Below are 22,193 nucleotides of genomic sequence, written 5' to 3'. Positions count from 1 at the left end.
CTGTGCTTTTCCACATCTGCACATTTTCTACTGTCCCTCCCCTCGATACGTCTTTGACAGACTGTGGCTGAGATAAAATGTTGTGCCCCTGTTTCACTGAAGCTTCAGAGAGATGTTTTACAATACTCTTAGCTCTAACTTAGCTGTAACACTAAGATGTGAGAAACTCCCCACATAAAGCTTGAGTGTCACCTTTTTTTAGCACCTTTTTTAGCAACGAAACAGACGTCTGCATGTGATGACTTATGACTTGCACAATGACACAAATCTGTAAAGTTCTGAAGAGTAAAACCCAGGATCTTCTTGCTGTGGATTGACATTGCTAACCACTGCCTCACCGTGTGCCTGTAATCAGTATAATTAGCTTTAAAAAACCTAAATCTGCTTAGGTTGAATAGCGCAAGTCTTTTCTCTCAAGAAATTCCAGAAATTAAGAAAAAAATGCATGAATTGTTGTCTAATATAAGAAAATTTACAAGGTATTACACATGTAATATAAGTATAAGCACCTTAATGAAATCAATACAAACAAAAGAGATAATGTATGTGGAGTGCATGGCATACCAGGGAGATTTCAGGGTTTAAATATTAAAAGATAGATGGCATTTTCTCTTGTGTAGCATAAATGGGAAAAGACAGAGGAGAAACATCCCCGATTTCATTATGCAGTCGTGGCTTTTATCATTATGCTTTCAAATCAAAGTCACACATCATTTACAGCTTGTATGTGGGGCAAAGGGCTGCGGCTAACCTCTGCCAACACTAACCAGATTTGAGATACACTCATTTTTGAAATTTTAAAAAGACCCACACACAAAATAATGATTAAAAACGAAAAAACCCCATCAAGAATACAAATAAATGTTTAAAAGTTTGAATTTTTAGAGACAGTAATCAGGTGTAGTGGCTCATGTGATTGCAAGCATTGTGAACAGTTTAAGCTAAATTCATTTGTTTCTGCAAATTAGTTTATAATGCAGTGCTGACCGGTTTTCCTTGCTCCATGTAGGCACTTCAGCCTGTCCTCGTGGCCGATTCTACTGCACCAATCTGGGTTTTCGCCCGCACTACATCCCATCATCCAGAGTCAATGATGGTATCTGTGGTAAGGCTGTGGTTTAATATTGTGTCTTACTGTCGGCTGGTAGCCGCCTTTTCTGTTTGCATGTCATCAGGGCAACTTGTGGTCCTGGAAATCCCCGCTGGAGTGGAAACTACTTCAGAGGCGGTTTGAGTAACTTGGCAGGTATTCATAGATTAAAGCCTACAGCCGTCATAGAGCACAGGGAACATTGTCCTATCACAGATACTCCATCCTCCATCCTCATCCGCTTTATCTGAGGTCGGGTCGCGGGGGCAGCAGCCTAAGCAGAGAAGCCCAGACCTCCCTCTCCCCAGCCACCTCCTCCAGCTCATCCGGGGAAACACCAAGGCGTTCCCAGGCCAGCCGAGAGATATAATCTCTCCAGCGCGTCCTGGGTCTGCCCCGGGGCCTCCTCCCGGTGGGACATGCCCGGAACACCTCACCCAGGAGGCGCCCAGGAGGCATCCTTGTCAGATGCCCGAACCACCTCAACTGGCTCCTTTCGATGTGGAGGAGCAGCGGCTCTACTCTGAGCCCCTCCCGGATGGCCGAACTTCTCACCCTATCTCTAAGGGAGAGGCCAGCCACCCTTCGGAGGAAGCTCATTTCTGCCGCTTGTATCCGCGATCTCGTTCTTTCGGTCACAGATACTGTATATCAGTATTGGTGTATCTGTTGTTTAGTTATGTAGATATGTTAATACTTTTATTTTTACATGTTGGACATATTATAGCTGAGCAGAATAGAACCTGACTGATTTATTGGCGGGCTGATATTCTCTATTTGTCGTTGATCACTTTAGGCATTTAAAATAGATGATAAATGAAAATTAAAACAGTAAAGAAGAGATGAGAGAAACGCCATTCAAGCGTGTTATGAATGTAGATGTTGCATAGTTTATCCAGCAGAGGGCACTGTGCAACTTTAGCATGCCTCAGACACAAACACTATGCTGAGGGGAAATGGGTAAATACATAACTGAACAAAACAAACGTCAGGGAAATCTCGTTATGTTTTATATGTCTGAAAGAAGAAAAAATTGGAATATCGGATTTTTATATCACAAAATATCGGTCTCAAAAACACTGTATCGGTCGAGCTGTGAATACAACAGATAAATGTTGGCAACTTCCATCATTAAGTTCCCCTTATTTACTGATACATGGCTGATGTTAGTGAGTTTGGGTGATATATCAGTGTTACAGCAGGTCATCTACTAATAAGAGGTTAGTGGTTCGATCCCTGGCTGCTCCATGTCAAAGTGTCCTTGGGCAAGTTGCTCTCCGATGTGTTCATTGAAGTGTGAATGTTAGAAAGGACATCTATCTATTAGTCTGTTTACCATCCAGCCCTGGTCTTCCACTTACCCGACTGTTGGTCCCTGGTGGGTGGGGCTGGAGTCTGTCCAATTTGAAAAATCACTTCCACTGATATCAGACTTTTTTTTTAACTCCCTAAAACTTAGCATTGTTATTGGCACCAAAAGTCCCATATGAGTTGTCTCTCAAGTTTTTTTCTACATCTCTTTGTGTATTTTGTTAATGCAATAGCATCACAACTACGTAATCATAAACACACTGTCGGGTCTTCATCAAAATAACTTAAAGTCCTGATTTTACTGAGTAAAAACTTGTTGTTTACTTTCCCTCCTTTTGTGTATTTTGCAGACACGGACAGGAATGTATATTTTGCTCGATGTGCAGATGCTGACAGATGCTGTTGATGTACGCACTCTCAGTCTTTTTTGTAGCGCAAACAAACGATGTAGCTTCAACAAACAGAACATGGCTGCCTTCACACAAATGCAGATGCGTACATACAGTCACTTCCCTCGCTCAGCTTTCCTTGAAAAACATCCTGCTTCTATTTTTCTCAAGGCTTTCCTCCATTCTTTCTTGCCACATGCGCTGCCTAATCAGGTAGTTTTTCAGCCTCCCTTTCTTTTCCACTTTTGTTCTCCAGTAGCTCGCCACTTTGGATAAATTCAATACATTCTGCTGTTGACATCTCTGCTCTGTCACCAGCTCGTTCTGCAGCAGTAGCAATAGACGGCATGTAACCATCGCAGGAAATAAAGCTGAAGGAATGAAGCATGAAAGAGCGGCAGGAGAATATTTCCCAAAGCCTCCCTCACCCTTTCCTCTTTCCTTTTATTCTGCTCCCACTTGTCTTCTTCTCATACCTTCTCTCCTTTGAATGGAGCCACTTAATAGCTAATTCATCATCGCTTTTCCTCTTTGACTGGTTGTTCAGAGACATTCATTGGCTTCCCTTTTTGGACTGTAATGCTCTCTTTCGATGGGTCACCAATGGGGTTCTGGATAATTGAGAGATTTCACACTGTGCCCACTCTCTTGGGTGAAACATCAGAGAAAGAGCCAGATCTGAGCACTTACAAAACACCATGCAGCTGATGTTATAAGTGGCTGAAATCAAGAGACCTTCTTCGAAGCGCAGAGAGATGTCACGCAGACCTAAAGATTTAATCTTCAACTTTAAGGATGAAGATTTTCTGGGTAGCTTGACGTGAAAGAGAATATACATTTGTCAGCCTATTAAGTTCTGCATAATTAATTAAATTTTAATCGTGTGGCTTCTCGCGATTAAATGAACACGATGCTGTAAATGTGTGTTCGACGAGAAGAACACAAAGCAAAAGCCAGGAAAGCGCTCCCTAAATCATCGCTTGATGACCTGCCTGCCTATGCCAATCACAGCTGTTCCCTGCACCGCACAGCATGAGCTTTCCCAAATGCACTTGACCGCAGTGATATACTGTAGATAAAAGGCCATTACTGCAAAGCAACACAACTGTCATATTCAACTGCCTCAAAACACAACACAGGCTGCAGAATGATGAAAGCCAAGAAAAACATTGCAATGGCTGCTAATGTGAATCGTCCGGCTTCAACTCAGACGTCCATACTTTATTATTATTACTGTCATTACGCAGAAATGTTTTGTTTTATGCAGTATGTTGAAGTTTTAAAGGATAATCTGGTAGAGCACGACTGATACGGGATTTTTAAAAGGCGTACCGATATTTGGTGATTTAAAAATCCGATATTTTGATGCACTGGTTAATTATTTTTCTTTCACACATAATTAATGTAACAATATAATTACATATAACAATAGAATATCGTTATATGTAGCAATATTCGGTTACGCTGCTCGTCTCTGCTGGGATTGCCTGGTTGTTTTTGGTATTGCCTACAGAAAAGTTACAGAGGTGCCCTCTGGTGGATAAACTATGTAACTTCAACACTTTGTTGAAGGGCGTTTCTTCTTTACTTTTGAAATTAGAATTTTGTGTTAAATGCTGATGCTTATATAAAGGCAAAGAGCTAATACTGACCCGTGATATTGCATACACTCTGGGAGGTACACTTGTTAATGGTATTAATGGTGGCAAAAAACTGCAATCCTCAAGGCACCACATGGGGCTGTATCCAAAATGAAGTCACTCTTGAAACAGTCTCATGTTAAAATAGGCAACTGTACTTAAGCAAGAAAGAAAAATCATTAAAAAAACTAAACATAATTTACACCTTCATAACAACTGTGATTTTTTTTTTTTTTTAATCAGTCACCTTTTAAACTTTGGTTAGGCTTGACTGCCAGGTGGAACCAATATCTGCCTGCTAAGATTCACCTCAGCTAATTGAAGTCGCTGAACTTGACCTTTCAACCACATTTGTGGTGCTGGTGCTTTTTGGAGCTCTGTTACTAGAATTATCTGAGCCATATTATCCAATAACATGCCTTGCTGTGTCGTTAATTGTACTGACAGCCTATCCAAGATGTTTGTGCTTCAGCAAGTGAAATTCTATTTTATTTTTATGTTGCTTAGCAGTGTCTGTGCTGCACCCATACACTGAGCTGCAGTACTTTTCTTACCAGCTTATTCAGCCATGGTCACTTCTGGTTCCAAAACCCCCCAACAGCTTTAAACCCGAGCTTCACAAAGCACTGTCAGATGTCACAGTGGAGACATCACCATGGTTTCTAGCCTTAATGCTGTGCTAAGCTACAGTACTGTGCAGAAGTCTTGATTTCTTTATACTTCCCTTCTAGGGAGCGAGACTTTCTCGTAAATATTAAAATGGACTTGAGCAACAGGTGTCTGGGCTTTCCGAATAGCTTTTATCTGCAAACTCGGCATACTGGGGTGGTGTGCAATGTGTCCTTCAAAAATTTTCAGGAAACTGAAGAAGTAGAAGAAAAAAGAACTAAAAATAAACAACTAAAAGCCAAACTACTTAAGTACTGGACTGAAAATTAGTGGCTACGAGTCCGATGAAGGGATGAATCCAAATTTGAAATCTCTGTCCTCCAGTATGTACAGAAGAGGTCAGTAGAAGGGTATAATAGTCAGTGTTTATGTCTGTAAAACTTAGTGGAGGCTCTGTCATGGGCTGTATTTCAGCCAGTGGTGTTGGGGATCAAAATCGATGGAATTATGAACACAGAAAAGTATCATCAGATTTTGATTCACTGTGCAATACCATCTGGAACGAGTCAGCTTCATATTTCAGCATGACAATGATCCCAAACGTGCTGCCAATGCAGTAAAATGAGTCATGGATTGGCCTCCCCAGAGTCTGGAGCTCAACATTATTGAAGAAGAGTGGGAGCAGAAAACAGAATAAACGGCAGCCAACATCCAAAGAGCTTTAAATGTCCTTCAAGAAGTCTGGAGAACTATTCCTGAAGACTACTTAAAGAAATTCCAAGAAAGCTGCCTAAGACAGTTCAGGCTGTGTTAAAGATGCTGTTGAAGTTTCTCTTGACTTACTGGAAGAGTTTATTGGCTTAAAGTTTCAGCTCAGTTTTTCTGTAGCATATTTTTGTTTAGTTTTTGTTATAATTTTAATGACAAAAACTGTGTACTCTATGTTGGAAAGCAAAATATTGCTTTTGCCAGAAAGGATCTTGTGTCTTTTTGTTGTGTATTAGTTAAAAAACAAACTTTGATCTGTTATGTAGTAATAGAGTAAGACATTGTAAACCTCTCTGTTCTGACAATGTGGTATGCTTTTCCTGTTTTCGTCTGTGTGCGTTGGATTGGTTTCTCCTGTGTCTCTTTGCCAGATTGCTGCGATGCTTCCGATGAATACAACAGCCACGCTCGCTGCCAGAACACTTGCTGGTCAGTCGACTCAAAATTGAGATTCGATATTTATGTATTAACACATGTGCAGTTTGACTCGAAATATGTCACCAGACGCCAGAGGGTCCAGTTATTTAAAAATAAATATCCAAATGTGAAAAGATATTCATCCGGTCTGATATAAAACGGAGATCTTTGAGGAGAATTCACCGATGCTCTGAATAGAAAGCTGCTTATCATAGCAGCAGTGTGATGGACTCTGCGGTGAATCGGTTACTGTGCCACCAGGGGGCATGGTGTCACTATGATTTAAAAACTCAGTGTAGTTCAGGCTGTGTGTGCATCACAACATTGTTTTTGAAGAGTTCATCTGTTAAATGCAAATCTGACTCACGACCTTCTTGCAGTTTTTTCCTCCTCCTCCTTTTTGCTTTAAACTGCTCCCACCACCCAGAGCCTTTTTTTTCCTGGGAGATAATTTAGATAAGTTATAAATTACTCGGCGCAAAGGTGGAAGGTCCCTGAATACAAATGTTTGTAAGAATTCATTTTCCTGCCACGATGTATTCATCATGTTTTTCTGAGCTGCGCTGCAAAGATGGACGATGCCGCGGCGCAGAAACGCAGCCCGCTGTGTAAATGTCGCTAACCCACTTCTTTTGTTGACAGTCCTCTATTATTTCATTCACCGCGCCATTCGTCTCGAAGCCGCGTACAAGCAGAGTGTATCTCATTATGTTTTCACAAGGTCCGCACTCATATTGTGTTTGCCAGGCTTCAGAAACAATTTAGCTGAGCCGCAGAGCATCGGCCCCCATCTTATTTACTCTTCTATTTTCCCATTTGGATTCCTGCTGCATCGCAGGCCCTTAAAAATTGGATTGCGCCATCTCGGTGACCATATCAGGAGCGGCTGGCGTTTTCTCAGTAATGATGGGACTGTGCTTCCTCTCTTTCTCTATCTCTCGCCTTTCCTCCAGGAATCTAGGACAGAGAGAGAGGGCGTACGTGGAGGGCCAGATGAGGACCTTGGATGAAGGTTTGCGACTCAAGCAGCAGCTGATTGAGGAGGGAGTGCTGCTCTGGAGGGAGAAACAGGTATACTCCATTTTTTTTTGGTAGAAGTTCCAGCTATTATGCAGCATGTGTTTGAAAACCACCCGAAAAGAAGATCAGTTCGTGTTCACACTTTTTTTGGCTGCGTTGAGTTGAAACTAAGCCGTCGTCTAAACACGGCCTCTACATCAGGAGAAAACTGGGATAACTTCTGTGATTTCGAGTTTAGAGGTTCCAAAACTATTAGAGAACTGATTAACAGGTTTGAAGCAGTCTTCCTCAAAGCATAGAGTTAAATTAGTGATACAGCAGGGTGACATTACACTGAGTTGGTTTCTCTCACCTGTCTAGTTCAGCATCAAAGTGGGCTTGGAGAATCACCTGTTAACCTAGCATGCATGTCTTTGGACTGCTGGAGTGATTGGAGGGAAACTGCACATGCAAAGAGGGAACATACAGGCTTTACACAAGAAGGCCCCCCAGCTGGTGGCTTCAGCACCACTGTGAGTCTATAGCAGGGGTCCCCAATCTCAGTCCACGAGGGCCGGTGTCCCTGCAGGTTTTAGATCTCACCCTGGGTCAACACACCTGAATCACATGATTAGCTCATTATCAGGCCTCTGGAGAACTTCAAGACATGTTGAGGAGGTAATTTATCCATTGAAATCAGCTGTGATGGATCAAGGACACATCTAAAACCTGCAGGGACACCGGCCCTCGTGGACTGAGATTGGGGACCCCTGGTCTATAGGATCCAATAGGCGGTCCATGACCCTCTGGGGGACACTCCCATAGGGCTTAAAATCTGCGACTCTCCACCAATTGTTCTTAGAACTGAAGAAGCTTCTTGGATGAGAGGTGAAACGTCTTCAAGGAAACTTAAAGAAGTCCAGACGCCTTTCTTTCCAAGCTCCTTAGACTACAATGACCTGGATGATTGAGAACCTTCACAGACGAGTCTAGAGACACGTTTGTAAGACGCTTTGAACCAACAGCTGGCTAAGATGCATGTGTCAAACTCATGATGGCTCTAATAAGAAAAGCTAGTGGATTATATTGTACAGGAAAGCAGTTCTGGTTAGGGGACTAAAGGTAAATGTACTGTGCTCATAGTTTGGATATAAAGACACTCGGTTAACTTTTTTCTGCGTGTGCTGCCATTCAGTGGCTTCTACAGCGTTTCTTAGCTAACGGTTGACGGAAAGGTTAATTTGCTTTCATATATGCTGCTCTCAGAGCATTGCTATTCTAAGTGAGCAGCTTGTGATGCTGTTTTGATCATACATGTTCGCAGCACCTGCTGCTACAGGCGTCTGTTGTGCTCCCGGCACCAGTTTCCAGCACCAGCCTCAGCCTGCTGTGCAGGTACTTTTTGCCTTATCACAGTAAGAAGCTCGCTGCTTCCTAGCTGTCAAAAAAAAAAAAAAGCCCTGCAATTTTCCTCCCTCCATTATGTTACTTGGATCGTGTCGTTTTAGTTGATCAGTTCATGTCATTTCCTGCTGAGTGGCCTCCAGTTTTAGCACAACAGACATCGCTATGCTATATAATGCGTCACGTCTCGGATTCGGATTCTAGTTCGCACTGTTATCTGTAACCCATAAACATCATCATATTCTGCTCCTGCCACCCAACTTTGCATTTTATTGTGTCTCTTAAGGAATTCAGCTGTGACTATACTTCATTTGCCGTCGCTCTAAAGCAGTAAGGAGTAAATGACTGGGTGTAAATCAGCACCAGTAAACAAGTACGTGAGCAATCAGGCCCCCGTTTTTTTTTTCCTCTCTTTTTGACTCCTTTGCAGAACTTGGGGTCGAGCAGCGACTGCTTTACAGTTTTTCCTCTCCATTTGCACATTTACTTCAGCGAGCACTGAGCCAATTTAGAGACGGACTCCTGGAGTTTGGTGCAAATTATATGGTAAATTTGGCAGCTGCGGATCTCCGAGGACGCTTCAGTGGTCTCATTACTTAATGCATTAGTGGCCTTTAGAAACTACAAGTTACTTTCCAACACTGCAGCACCTACAGCTTTAAGTGTATTAGCGATTGAAATGGCAGCATCTGAGTGTTGTTCATCATCATTATTTGGATTTTGGACTCTTTGTTGATGCAGCACATTTACGCTGTTCTGACTTTTTTCAGGGCTGCTATGAATCCTTGTTATTTCCTGCCCTGATTATTCATTTCTAAGGTATCTTGAAGGATCCTGAGCACAGCTGTTTAAATCTTGCAGCGCTTATAAAAGATGTCAGAGAAAAAAAAGAGAAAGAAACCACTTGTTTACAGCACAGATTTGTCTGAAGGCCACTTTTTATCACACTCGCATGTGCGAGCTCACACATGTCTGATTTGCCAGCTGATGATCCCTGGGTTTTTACCCTGCACTCTGCTCTATTTTCCTTCCTTTTCCTTTTTTTCCCCCTCTCCGTGTTCTTTTCGGTGGCAGCTGATTGGCAGATCGAGGCTGAAGTGTCACCCAGCCCTCCTAGCCCTGCCGCACTTTGCGATCCTCTTTTCTCAGCGTGTCTCTGTTGATATGGCAGGGTTACCTCCGGGGCCTCGTGTTGGAAACCTTACACAATGACTCAAAAATGAACTCTTCCTGTGGTTCAAGGGTTCAAGAGGAAACTGCTGTTAAAGAAAACACTTGCGATCAAACTTTAACCAAAAAATAATCAAATTGTAGCCTCATGTGCCACAGAACAAGCAGAAATGGGAATGCTGCTGTTAATTGAATACAAATTGGTATTCAATAAAACCCATTTAAGGATGTTTGTGATTATCTTTCTGTTTATTGGCCCACTCTTAAAAGTACATGTTAAAGCAGGAAATGAAGTGCAGTGTCAGCCGTTCCTTATCCTCAGAATCACTTTTCTCTACTTTTTTCTTTTTAATTCTTTGAAGAATTTACAACAGCGAGAAGCTTTATATTAGTTTCTGGTGTTTTCTACTTCTTTTTTTACACAATGGAAGAACTTTTTGCATGTTATGGGTGTTTTTTCCACAAGTAAATATGTTCTTGTACTCCTCATAATGGAGCCCATAAATCACCGCTGCAAGCTGAAGGTGTCTAAGCAAGCAGCATGGCCTAGAAAGGTAGTCATCCCTAGCTGAACCTCGCAGAATCCATCACTGCATTATGAGAGTCTCTGAGGACAGATTGGACGGCAGAGCTGACACACACACATGCACACACACATGCACGCGAACAAGGAGCTGCTGCTCTTTCATATTAATTGGTCCATTACAGAGAGTGATGATAGGTTATGCTTGGTTGTCAAAAGCTGTCGTATTTGGTGCGACAGCAACACCTCCTGATACAAGTGATTTAAATAGTCCATTGTGCAGGCCCGGCTGCTGTGGTACAAGTTTTTGTAAATACACGGTGTTGGTTGGTTCTGTTTCGGAGGTAGACGAGGAAAAAGAGAGAAAATTCTCGTGCTTCTGTTTATCTGTCAGTTTATTTCGCAATAATAGTCTCTGTGCTTTGTTTATCATTAAAAATCTCATTATAATGATGTTAGCATATGTCTGCGTGTACCCTATGGCCTCCTTAACTGGTGGGCCAATATCAATGAAACGTTGCATGATTATAGTCACACGTACAGCGATTATTAACATTTATATGTTTTTCAAAAAGATTTATTACAAATCCCAGTTCTTTTGATTTATGCATTTATCACCCCCCTGCAAATACAATGTTAGGTTAGTGCGTTTGTTTCATGTGCGACCGTCAACATATATCTCCAAAATTTGTATCCACGATGGAATTTTGTTCAAGATGCAGCTAAATATGGGATGAAGAACTTTACAACGTGCCATGAGCCTGCTGGTGTATATAATCACAGCAGTGTACACAGGAAGGAAATGGTTTTGAGTGCTAAACAACAGCATCCACACTGCTTGCTTCAACAGTGCTAACATGCTGCTATCAAGCAGGTGCGAGGTTTTCTCATGGACATTAACCACTGGTTTGTGAAATCTAACACGTCACACTATAATTAGCTATAGAGAGCAAAAGCACGGTATGTACTAATCTGCAAATATGTTAATTTCATTATTAAAGCTTGGTTCACTCAAATGCCCTCGAGTGGCCATTCAATGAACTGCGGTTTTTGGCATTTCTGCGTTGGCTTCATTTTTCTGCTCTGGAGGTTTATAATTGTATTAACCATGCTACCATTAAAGGACTAAGCACAAAAAATGGATGGTGTTGGCATTACGACTTATAAAACTAAACAATAGCCAAATTTATGAACATCAGATGTGAACGCTGATGTTCTTTTGGCTAGTCCAGCTTGCATGAAAGTTACATTTCCAAAGGACGTTGATTAAAAAAACCCACAGTGGTGAGATTCAAGATTGTAATCAATTTTTCAGATTTAAGACCAATGCAAACTGTTGCTGCTATCTTGCATACTTACTGTAAGGTATAGTTATAAATAGCTATAAATTTGACAAAGGTGGCCATGTTTTTTTCTATTTTTTGTTTCCATGTCATCTCATTAGGCCCAGCTCAGAGAGCTCCAGCAGGTGGCTGAAGACCTGCAGGTCAAGTTGGAGGAACACAGGAGGAAAAAACACGAAGCCGACCGACTCAAAGAGCAAACATTAAAGGCACTGGAAGCAGGGGACGGTGGTAAGGGTCATGCCATTTTTAATCGGAGTCATTTAAAGCTATTTGCTCCTTTCGCTAAATTGCTTCAGTTTGTGGACAGTAGTTAGGCAATTTTAGCAGCTGCGGGGCGACTTTCATTTCATTTCAGCTCGACCTTGCATTGAGCAAAAGTAAATTGGCCTGAGAACCTCAGGTCACACGGTCAGGATGACAAATGGTAGAAGATACGGAGGAGCTGGAAGGGTTAAATACAGATGCCTGTGTCGTTGAAATAAGCGGACTGGGAGAGGATTGCTGAGCAACAGCATATTGCATTTCCCCCAGCTCTCTTTTTACGTTCCACAAGCCTTCAGAGAGAAGTTGCTTATGACTCACTGGAAAATTCCCTTATCACTGCAAGCACAAGCTGGCTCGGCATTTAAATGACGTTCAGACTTGTGTATGTGAACGTATTGAAAGTAGTGAGGCTGGATGGGAAACGGGCTCAGTCATTTTTAGCTCTGTAGTCCATGTGGATTTAGAATCATTAAGTCTGTGTTGGGAAGGCAGGGCATGGAGACCGTTTGGGTTAAGTTAGCTTAATTTTAGATTTAGTTTTAGATTTCTAGCTTGTTGCAGCGCAGATATTAAAGCGGTCCTTCATGTTACGCCTCATAAAACACAGAAATAAAGGATTTATTAATGTTTTAAACTTCTGTCTTATTCTTTGCTCATCCATATATCAAACAGCACACACCTAGATATTGTATAGTGCTGGTAATTGATTCTGCCTTGTGTCAAAGTGGTCCTCAAAATAAAAGTTTTGATTGCAATAAAGGTCATTTGACTTTGGAGCTTCTCAGAGCACACATCCATCATGCCTCCCAAGGTGTGCAAGCTGACCTTTGCTAGTCGTCACGGGCCCCCCCCCCACGTGTTCCCGGCGCCATCATCCTTCACTTCCATTACTGCTCATCTTCAAGGTGTTGCAACCATCAGTTTTCATTTCTGTGGTCGTGTTGGCAGGTCTTGTCTATGTTTTGCCATCCATCTGGGGTCTTATTTTGCAGTTTTAATAAATCTGTGAGTTCATGTGTGTGTGTATGGCTTCTTCAAAGTTCCAGTCTTTGTCCTGCTTATGACGTTACTTGTTGGTGAATGTTCATTTATCTGCCCACAGTAGAAGCTGAAAAATGTATTGATGTGACAGTGTATCTTATTGACTTTTTTTCTTTGGCTACGGTGTGGATACACTGCTGCCAAACATTGATATCTTTATTTAAAGATTGCAGGTGCTCTAGGTGGATTCCCACAGCAGTTAAACTCCCTGAATCACCGCATTATGACTCATTGAGGTGGTGCTTATTAAATGAATGAGTGTAAGTGAACAGAAGTTAAATAACTCGGGGTAAAGAAGAAAGAACTCATGAAGGACAGATCAACAGTTATGATAATGCATGCAACCAGCTCTATTTTCTCCTTTTTTAGAGGCACAATTCAAATGTTGTAGTGATGTATTTTAGGATTACTGTATTGCATTATCATTGTTATTATTATGGAATGTCATGATAGTATTTGTATAATGAGTTAAGGCCTTTAAACACCAGATATGTGAATTCTTAATGCAGATGGTCACATGACAAATTTGCGACATTTATTCTTTCGAACCAAGCTCGATTTTTACAAATGATCAGATCCAGATAAACAGATCTGACCAGTCAAACCGCTGCATTTGGTAACAAGGGCGCTTGTAGTTCAAAATGAACACCACTGCTGAATATAGAAATAATAAAATGGTTCAGTTTTACCTCAGACAGTCTTGAACTCTTGAACATGAGTTCAAAGTGCAAAAGTGGCCATGATACAGCTTCAACTGGACCAAACAATGAAATTTTCCCCTGTTGCTGCCTTCTTCTAAGAATCGGACACACCCAGAATCTCCGTTTCCTCCTTTTCTTCTTTGGAAACATTAGGACTAGCTCATCATCGCTTGGTGCAGACTTCATTTCTTTCACAGTGGGTTTCTTGAGGACAAATTTTTTGCAAAAAATACAACATTTTGGTGTGTATATACGTTACACAACAAGTTTAGATCAGAAAAATCCAGAATTTCCTGTCATGTTTTCCCAACAGGCTCCGCGTGTGATGGCCTTCACTTTGTGATTCGCACTACTGATCTATAATTCACTAAAACTTGAAGGCTGTGATTTGGTTAAAACATAATCCTGATGTTTCTGATTGATTTCAGGAACCACCTGCCTTTAAAAAAAACAACAACAAACCTCTAGGATGTAATTTAAGGGTCACCAGTTTTACTCCAGTTTTAAATTAAACCATTATTACCCATTGTTTTTTACAATTGTTACCTTTACAAACATATTTTCATTAGATAGGGTTAATCTCAGGTCTACATGAAAATTGCAAAACACAATTAACTAAATTACCACATTTTATTTTGTGTCACTGTAACTCTGTAGCATCATGTAATTTTGTCATCAGTGTCACAGTTGTGAAATAATAATTTAAAAAGCCTCTTCAGTTAGTTACCTTAATTATACATTTGGGTCGCAAGAAACATTCGTTAAAACAATTGCCTTAAACGACCTTTTAACGTTGTACTCGTGAGGACACGCATTGAGTTACAAACAAATATAGAAACATCACAACAAGACAGACACTTTTTTTCCACGAATATCTTGTCTTTCCATTTCTGACCTGTCAGTCGCATGAGTCAAAATAAGAATGAAAAGCCAGAAGAACAACCAGCTGAGCCTGCAAAGTAGAACTTAACAGTCTCTCCCTTTACAGCGCCTGTCGCTCAAACGTGTCTCCGGGGCTTCATGCGCAGTTATTGAGAAGTTTTAAAGGGCCAGGTTATTTGTACCCTCAAAGAAAATTAGTTTCTTGTGGCACATTGTGTGCGATACAGTGAAAGATATATTGCAGGACTTTTTGCGGGTGTTAGACGTGACAGAACAACATTCTAAGTGGTATTGATTTCGATATTTGTGGTATACAGTTCATGCGTTTATTAGATTCTAAACAACCACTATGTGTTTGCCATTTTCCTTCTTTTAAATTATCAAATTATTTTGTTAAGGAACTACAAGTCAGTCAATGAGTCCAACCTTCACATATATGACATTTTTATTAGGAAGATATAAAAACATGCTTGTTCATAGACACAGCTGGGTTGCTCAGTGCTCTTCTTCTAGCAAAGCAGTGGGCCTGATTTTCATTTTTTCCCCATTTTGCCGAGCATGTTGGGAAATCGGGAGTAAATCCTCATTGAATAGCAAAGACTTTGTTATTCCCAGCTAATAAGAAAGGATGCTGATCGTGTGCGGTTGTTTTCTTTCCGTCTTAATGGCATCCATGATAAGCCTTGGGTTCACGTCGAGGTCTCCTCCCTCTTTAATGATGTTTGCTTGATATTAACTCCATCATATAGAGGCACAGTGTACGACTCGTGCTAGTTTCTCTCTTTTACTGTACATCCAGTAATGCAAAGCTACGCAGACTTGAAGTTCATCCACAGTTTGAGGGGATTTCCTCAAGTTCATTGGTAATCCACTGGTTGACCTGATTTCTCTAGCAGACCGCCTTGCAAACCACTTCCATTCTGCTCGTGTGCACTTGTGGATGGCCCGTAGCATGAATACAGAGATTGCAGAATGCCAAGGCGGCCAAATAGGCTTAGTTTGCTGTCGTTATAGCACACCACACACATTTTCCACATGTAATTCAAAGAGTTCATCAAAGGCTGGTTATATTTAAAAAGTACACTCATACATTTTGGTTGTAAACAGTAAAACTCCAAATGGGGAAAATATTCTGGACCACGCAGTTCAACCCACTTTATAATTATATTGAGACAGAGTCAACTCAGATGTTTGATGTGTGGGCGTACCTGAATACATTAGTTGCTAAATACATCTTAAAAAAATACGCATCTTGTGTTCAACAAGTGTAGCTATTTTTACAGCTATTTGTACAGCTGCCATGAACACAAGGACGACCCAAACTTTTGTAACACGGATCATTTTAATAATCAGTTTATCTAACAGTTATTTCTTCAGTTTATTTAACTTTTTTTTTACAATTGTACCAAAAAAGCTCCCAAACAAAACCAAATCATAAAATATAGGATTTCATATATTCTCAGTTGCTGTCTTCAAATCTTTTTTTCTAAATTCAACCAATACAACGTCATTTTGTTTTTTCAAAATTGCTCTCCCACGTTTCGTCAATCAGGAGCAGAGAAAGTGATCTTTGTAAGAGACAAACATCTAAAGCTATTTACAGTTTTGCATCTTATAACTAAAATAGAGTGTTAGGATTGTTTTCAGAGAAGTTAGGATGCTGTGTGAAATGTTGAATTTTTAAAAAAAAAGTTTGCTGCTTTATCTAAAATATTACAAAGAGATACTAATTTAAATGACAAGTCTCTTTGCAATTTGGCAAGTTTAAAACTGGCTCATTAAACTAACTTGTTTCAAGATAATACTTACTGAACATTGGCGCTATCTAAGATCCTGTATCTTTCATAGACAACTTTTAATAGTACAAGCTGGGGATAAATCAGACCTGCTCATTGTATGGACTGATCCGATGCAGGTATGTAGTCTGAGCCTGGCATTGGGGCCATTGCCTCTACCATATCTGCTTAACATGAACATCAGAGTGATTTTTGGAGCATAGTATGTGTGTGATGCAAGGTTTATTGTCTTTATTCCTGAAAACGTCAAATAAAGATGGGATTCAGTCACCTTTATTTGATTTCTTTAAAGTGGACTTTTACTTGCAGATAGAGTTCTGTGTAAAAATCTTGAGCCACCCCTCATTTCTTTGTATTTTGATTTCCGGTTATTTTTTAGTGAAGTTTCCTTGAGAAATTGTTGTTTTGACTTTACGAAGGTCTTTTAAAGCTTTCCAGATTTATGAATCAGTGAAGGATTAAAAAAGGCACCTAACTCAAGGGATAAACGAGCGTTGTGTCGACACATAGCAGACAATTCATCAAAGAACCAAATTTAAATTGTATCTTCAGGCACTTTGTTACCAACAGCCTGTCAAAAAACTCATTATTTGTTCACATTTCCTTAGTTGAATTTCTGAAAAATGCACAGGCATAAAACATAATTTTTTTTAACAGCATCATTCCTAACGAACTGCTAGCCATAAACTTGGCTTATAGTATGAAGTATGAGGAAATGTAGGACTAGTATTTGCAAGCCTAGAATAGAAATGTAGCAAGCCTAAAATAAGTCGGCAGTACTATCTACATATCCTTACTAAATACGAAAAAAATTCAGTAAAGACCTGACACAGGAGCAGAGAGAGGGCTCTTCAGTTGAAGGTATGTTTCAGGTAAAGCATACGTGGATATAAAAACACATGATGAACACTATGAGTCATGGATTGGCCTCCCCAGAGCCCAGACATCACCATTATTGAAGCAGTGTGGGATCATCTTGACAGAGAACAGAACAAAAGGCAGAAACATCCAAAGAAGAGTCCTTCAAGAAGCCTGGAGAAGTATTCCTGAAGAGTACTTACAGAAAGTACAAGAAAAGCGAGTTCAGAGTGTGTTGCAGAATAAAGGTGGTTAAACCAAATATTGACTTTTAAGCTTGTTAGAATTTCACAAACTCTGTTTTTGCCTCAGATAATGTATTTCCATGTATGTTTGTACATATTTGAATAAATTGATGTACTCTTTTCCCATTTTCCAAGCAAAATATAAAGAAATCGGGTGTCGCTCAAGATTTTTGCGCAGTCCTGTATATGTAAGGAAATCTCTGTATAAAAATTGTTTAAAGGAGAAATAGATTATAAGCCCTTTAGCCATAGATGATTACGCTTCCCTGTCTTTAATGTGCATTCACATGTAAATGCAAATGCTAATGGTAGGTTTGAATAGGAGGAGATTAACTGAATGCAACAAAATATGTATTGTTGGAATATATTAATATAGAGAATGTCTGTATCTTTGTATATGAAGGATGTACTAAGCACTATAGACAGAGTGTCTGCTATCTTGCCTCTGAGGATTCGAGTAGTTCCCCTGAGCTAACCTATATGGACCAGATCCAGTCATAAACACTGGATGTACTTCATTATATCCTGTTCTCTGGAAAGCAGAGAATGAAATCAAAAGACTACAGGTTCTTGATATTTATTTCTAATGAAACATGATTTGCACAAAGAAAAAAATAACAAAAAGTTCTTGTCTCCCTGACTGTAGACTTTATAAAACGTATGTCTTCTTGATATCATGCAATAACACGTGTTGCAGCAGGCATTGTCCTCCTGTTCTGAACTCTAACAGAGTGCTTCATATCCCTGCTTATATGTCTCCTCTCCAGATAAGGAAACGCTTGATTGTCCTTGTAGAGCCAAACAAACAGCGTCAAACATAAAAGAGTTCAGAAGGTCCCATCAGGCTTGACATTTTCAGTCAAGCGGCAAAAACCCTCACTGAAAACAGAGCTTCACTCTGAAATTCCATTAAATTTGATATATTTTTAAAATAAGCAGGACTGAGTGATGGTAGCTCTGCTAAGCTCTCCACAGAGAATGTAGACTAGTTTTATTCTTTCATCTTTATTAATTGTACCTTGTAATTTAATAGTTGATTTTTCGAGTTACGAATACCTGAGCTTCCTCGCAGCACAATCATTTATCTCATTTGTAAAACCTGCGTGTCATATCAGCTCCAGGTTGTTAAAAAATTTCCTGGAAAATCACTCACAGCCGTGTGGGAACCTTGAAAAGAGTTCTGGGAATAAGGCAATTAGCTCAGCAACTGTAATCACAACCTTGATGAATTTATGAGCAAACTCTAATGAGTAAGATATTGATTTTGTACACTGCAACGCTCTCATTGTGCTGCAGTGGTTTTCTTCCTGAACGTGATGCACAGTCTGAGTCATTCTGATGCTGCGAACGCTCACCGTTAAACGCACCGTTTAGGTTCAAATATTTATTTTCAGGTTTCTGTCTCAGTATTTCCAGTCTCCTCATCCCCTCGATAAAGCAAAAACAAAAAAAGATTCTACCTGCAGCGTTTTTTGATCTGTTTCCATTTCAAAGCATTTTTTTTTTCATACAGAAAACTGTAATTTCCCTTCTTGGAAATCTTGCTTATGGTGTATAAGAGACAGGACAATGTGTGTTTTCTTAGCCTTGGAGTGCAGCGCGAGCCTACAATAACAAAGCTCTGTGTGGATAACATGGTCTGTAGGCTAGGCGTAGATCTGCAGTCTCCCGCTGATATGTTCCATTTCCCTCTGTTCTCTTTGTGCCTCTCTTTTATTTTACGAGTGTGCCGTGATATTGCCCGAGCAACATGGGTGGATGACTGATGGTGTCCATTAGTAAACATAGTCCCCCTATATGTGCCGTCGGCCTAAAGAGCCAATGTTTTGAACCTCTTTCCCCCATTTTTCTTTTTTTTTTGTTTGTTCTCCCTCCTATTCTCTCCTCTTTTATTTTCCCCATTCCTCTCGACTCTTCCTCTTACCTTTTGCCAACCAACCCCCACCCCACCCCACCCACCACCCTCCAATCCCCTGCATCCACTCTATCTTTTTTTCTTCCCCTGCCGTCGTCTCCATCCATCCTCCTTATGGTTGTTTTTCATAGCTATGGCTCTGCAGTAGAGGGAGGGATGAGACCATTTCTCTTCCTCCTTTAGTGCGCTCACTTTTTTTTTTTTTTTTTGCGAGACAGAGCGACCAGAGGATGGCTTGAGAATGTCAAGCATTAGGTTGGGAATAGAGTGCTGCTCAAACAAAAGAATAAGCCACTAATATGACAGATGCTGTGTGTATTGCAGGAGAATATTAGCAAATCTTGTTTAACTCCCGGGGTTGAATACAGTCAACAAACAGGGGGTGGGGTAGGGTGACGGGAATCTGGCTTCTCCGTAGACGTTTGCAGCTCCCGGTCATGTTTCCGGTGTCACGGAGTGGCGTACGATCTAGCATCTTTTAAAACTTTTAATCCCACAAAAGGCATGCCTTAATAAATATGGATTTATTTTGGCAAAGATTGGTTTGAGAAAAGGGATCGTTTTTTTTTTAAACACCCCTGCATCACACACTTAACACAGTTGCTTTACTGTACACTGGGAAGAAATGCTAATTTCAAAATGAGCTTTTCTGTAATTAGTACAGAAAGATAATTGCGGCGGATGTGCAATTAGCATTATGTAAAGTGTTTTTCCCCAGACTTGGGGGCCAATCAGTTTACCCCTTGTACATTCTCTGCTCTGCCGATGACACGGGTGATGCTCAGTGCTGAACATAAGAGAACTTCCTCTCCTTTCCACTCGCAGTGAATGCGGATTCACAGAATGAATCGGTTGGGGTCACATGCTCGCTGGAAAAAGGGGTTTGAGGAAGTTTTTGCGTCTCCTTTTCATCTGCCTGCGTACATGAATGGAGAAGAGGGAAATCACTGTCATACCAGCCGTTACAGCACAAAGCCTCCTGATTGCATTCTGGACTCTGGCATGCTTTTTTTTTTTTTTTCCTACAGGGAAACCAAATGTTCTCTCACAGCGTGACTGACTCATTGCCTGATTGCCCTCCACACCCCCCATATTTTTTAAATCCAGCTCCATCCTTTTCTTCATTCCTGCCTCTCAGTTTGCATTCAGATGGAAGTGGTTGCTATTTAAACAATCACATAATTCTACAGTAACACGTGATTCTTTATTTATTTATTTTAGGTCTCATCAGACATCAGAACAGCTCCGTTGCCAGCATTTTCCATTTATTGGACAGCAATAAAGATGGCAGGTAAATAACTTGTATTCAGACTCTTTTGAGTCCTGTTTTTGTTTTCATGTTCTGGCCAGTGCTACCCATTCTAGTGAGTCCGGAAACCTGCACTCATATGTGTATGAAGTGTCAGCCTTAAAATACTACCCCCCAAACTAGAAACATATTCTATTAATACTTTGTTGATTACGCAGGCAAAGTTTTGTATAATAAAGATCCACTGATTCAGGTTTTGAAGGCTACCAGTGATGTTTTTATGCTGAAATAGTTTTTCCTTGTTGGGTTCTACTCTTGCCAGGGTGAATGGGCTTTTTGTTGCATTATTTCATTGCTAAAAAATCCAATACTACAAAAAAAATATTATGTCGTCATCCAGCACTCTGCAGAAGTCTTCAGCCACCCCTTATTTCTTTATATATTGCTTCCAAGGAGCCAGACTTTAATGTAATTTGTTTAAAGTGACCTTGTGCAATATTTCTTCAGGCTTTCTGAAGAGCTATTAAACAGAAACTTGATATATTGGAATGGTGTGTGGTGTCTCCCTGCGACCTCCCCTGTACACTTAATGATGGGTTTTCACACCTCACGATTTATCAGTAAAGTCGTGGTTTGACTACCATTGCAATAGTTTCTGGGTTTTTCCAAAAGTAGGCGCATAGGCATTGACCACAGTCACTAACTTCTAATGCAAACCCAGTTATTTTGTTCTATAAGCAGGCCTGAAATATGACAGAAACCACTCAGTTCAAAAAAATATTTCAAGGGTTACTCATAAAGACTTCAGAAATAGGACAAATTTAGCAAAGACCTGATACAGGATGTGAGAGATGTATCTGGCCCTTCAACTGATCCAAACAGGGTATGCCAATTTACACAAGAACGGGACTGAAAATCCATTGCAACGGGTCTAACGGAGGGATGACTCCAATTTGGTTCAAATTGTTGTCAATAGGTGTTGGGGATCTTGTCAAAATGTATGAAATTATGACCATGGAAAAGCATGGTTAGAGTTTGATACACCTTGTAAGACAATCTGGAAAGCATATGATTCGCTATGGCTGCAAACACCACCAAAGCAGTAATACCATACCTGGATAGAAAAACATACAATGAAACACTACCAGTCATGGATTGGCCTCCCCAGAACTCGGACCACTGCATTCTTGGAGCGGTGTGGGATCATCTTGGAGCCAAGATCCAAAGAAGAGCTTTGAATGACAAGAAAGCTGCATAAGAGAGTTAGAGTTAAGTCCCGAATTTAAATCGTTTGTTACATTCGATCTTTTTTTATCCTGACAAATGATCGCCTGTCTTTGAACATTGTTCTCTCCAAATTGATTGGTGACAAAAGCCAGTCATTAATTTACGGGCCACTAGCGGTCAAATGAAACTGTACCACAAAACACGAAATAACAACCACAAAAAAACAAAACAAAAAAAAAACTGTTGAAGAAGTTGCTTTAATTTCTGGCAGAGTGAATCGAGGAGTTTTAGGAAATATTATCATGTCAGATACCCTCAAGAGAAATTCTGCTAATGCAGCAGAGTGAAA

At 40.4% G+C, this 22,193-nt stretch overlaps 1 protein-coding gene across 1 annotated transcript in view; it reads left to right on the top strand.

Moving 5' to 3' along the window:
• The window catches only part of LOC100691113 (glucosidase 2 subunit beta), a 157,914-nt gene that overhangs the window by 1,869 nt on the left and 133,852 nt on the right, over positions 1-22,193 (top strand). The window contains exons 3-7 of the mRNA XM_003450336.5: positions 1,010-1,105; positions 6,179-6,236; positions 7,178-7,295; positions 11,765-11,894; positions 20,590-20,659. Of these exons, the coding sequence (XP_003450384.1) occupies positions 1,010-1,105; positions 6,179-6,236; positions 7,178-7,295; positions 11,765-11,894; positions 20,590-20,659 (472 nt within the window). The remainder of the gene's footprint in view (positions 1-1,009; positions 1,106-6,178; positions 6,237-7,177; positions 7,296-11,764; positions 11,895-20,589; positions 20,660-22,193) is intronic.

Source organism: Oreochromis niloticus, linkage group LG3 (genome assembly GCF_001858045.2).
Source record: "Oreochromis niloticus isolate F11D_XX linkage group LG3, O_niloticus_UMD_NMBU, whole genome shotgun sequence".
In the NCBI taxonomy this organism is placed as follows: domain Eukaryota; kingdom Metazoa; phylum Chordata; class Actinopteri; order Cichliformes; family Cichlidae; genus Oreochromis; species Oreochromis niloticus.
The sequence above is the reverse complement of the archived record's forward strand: the minus strand, read 5'-3'. Positions and strand labels throughout refer to the sequence as shown.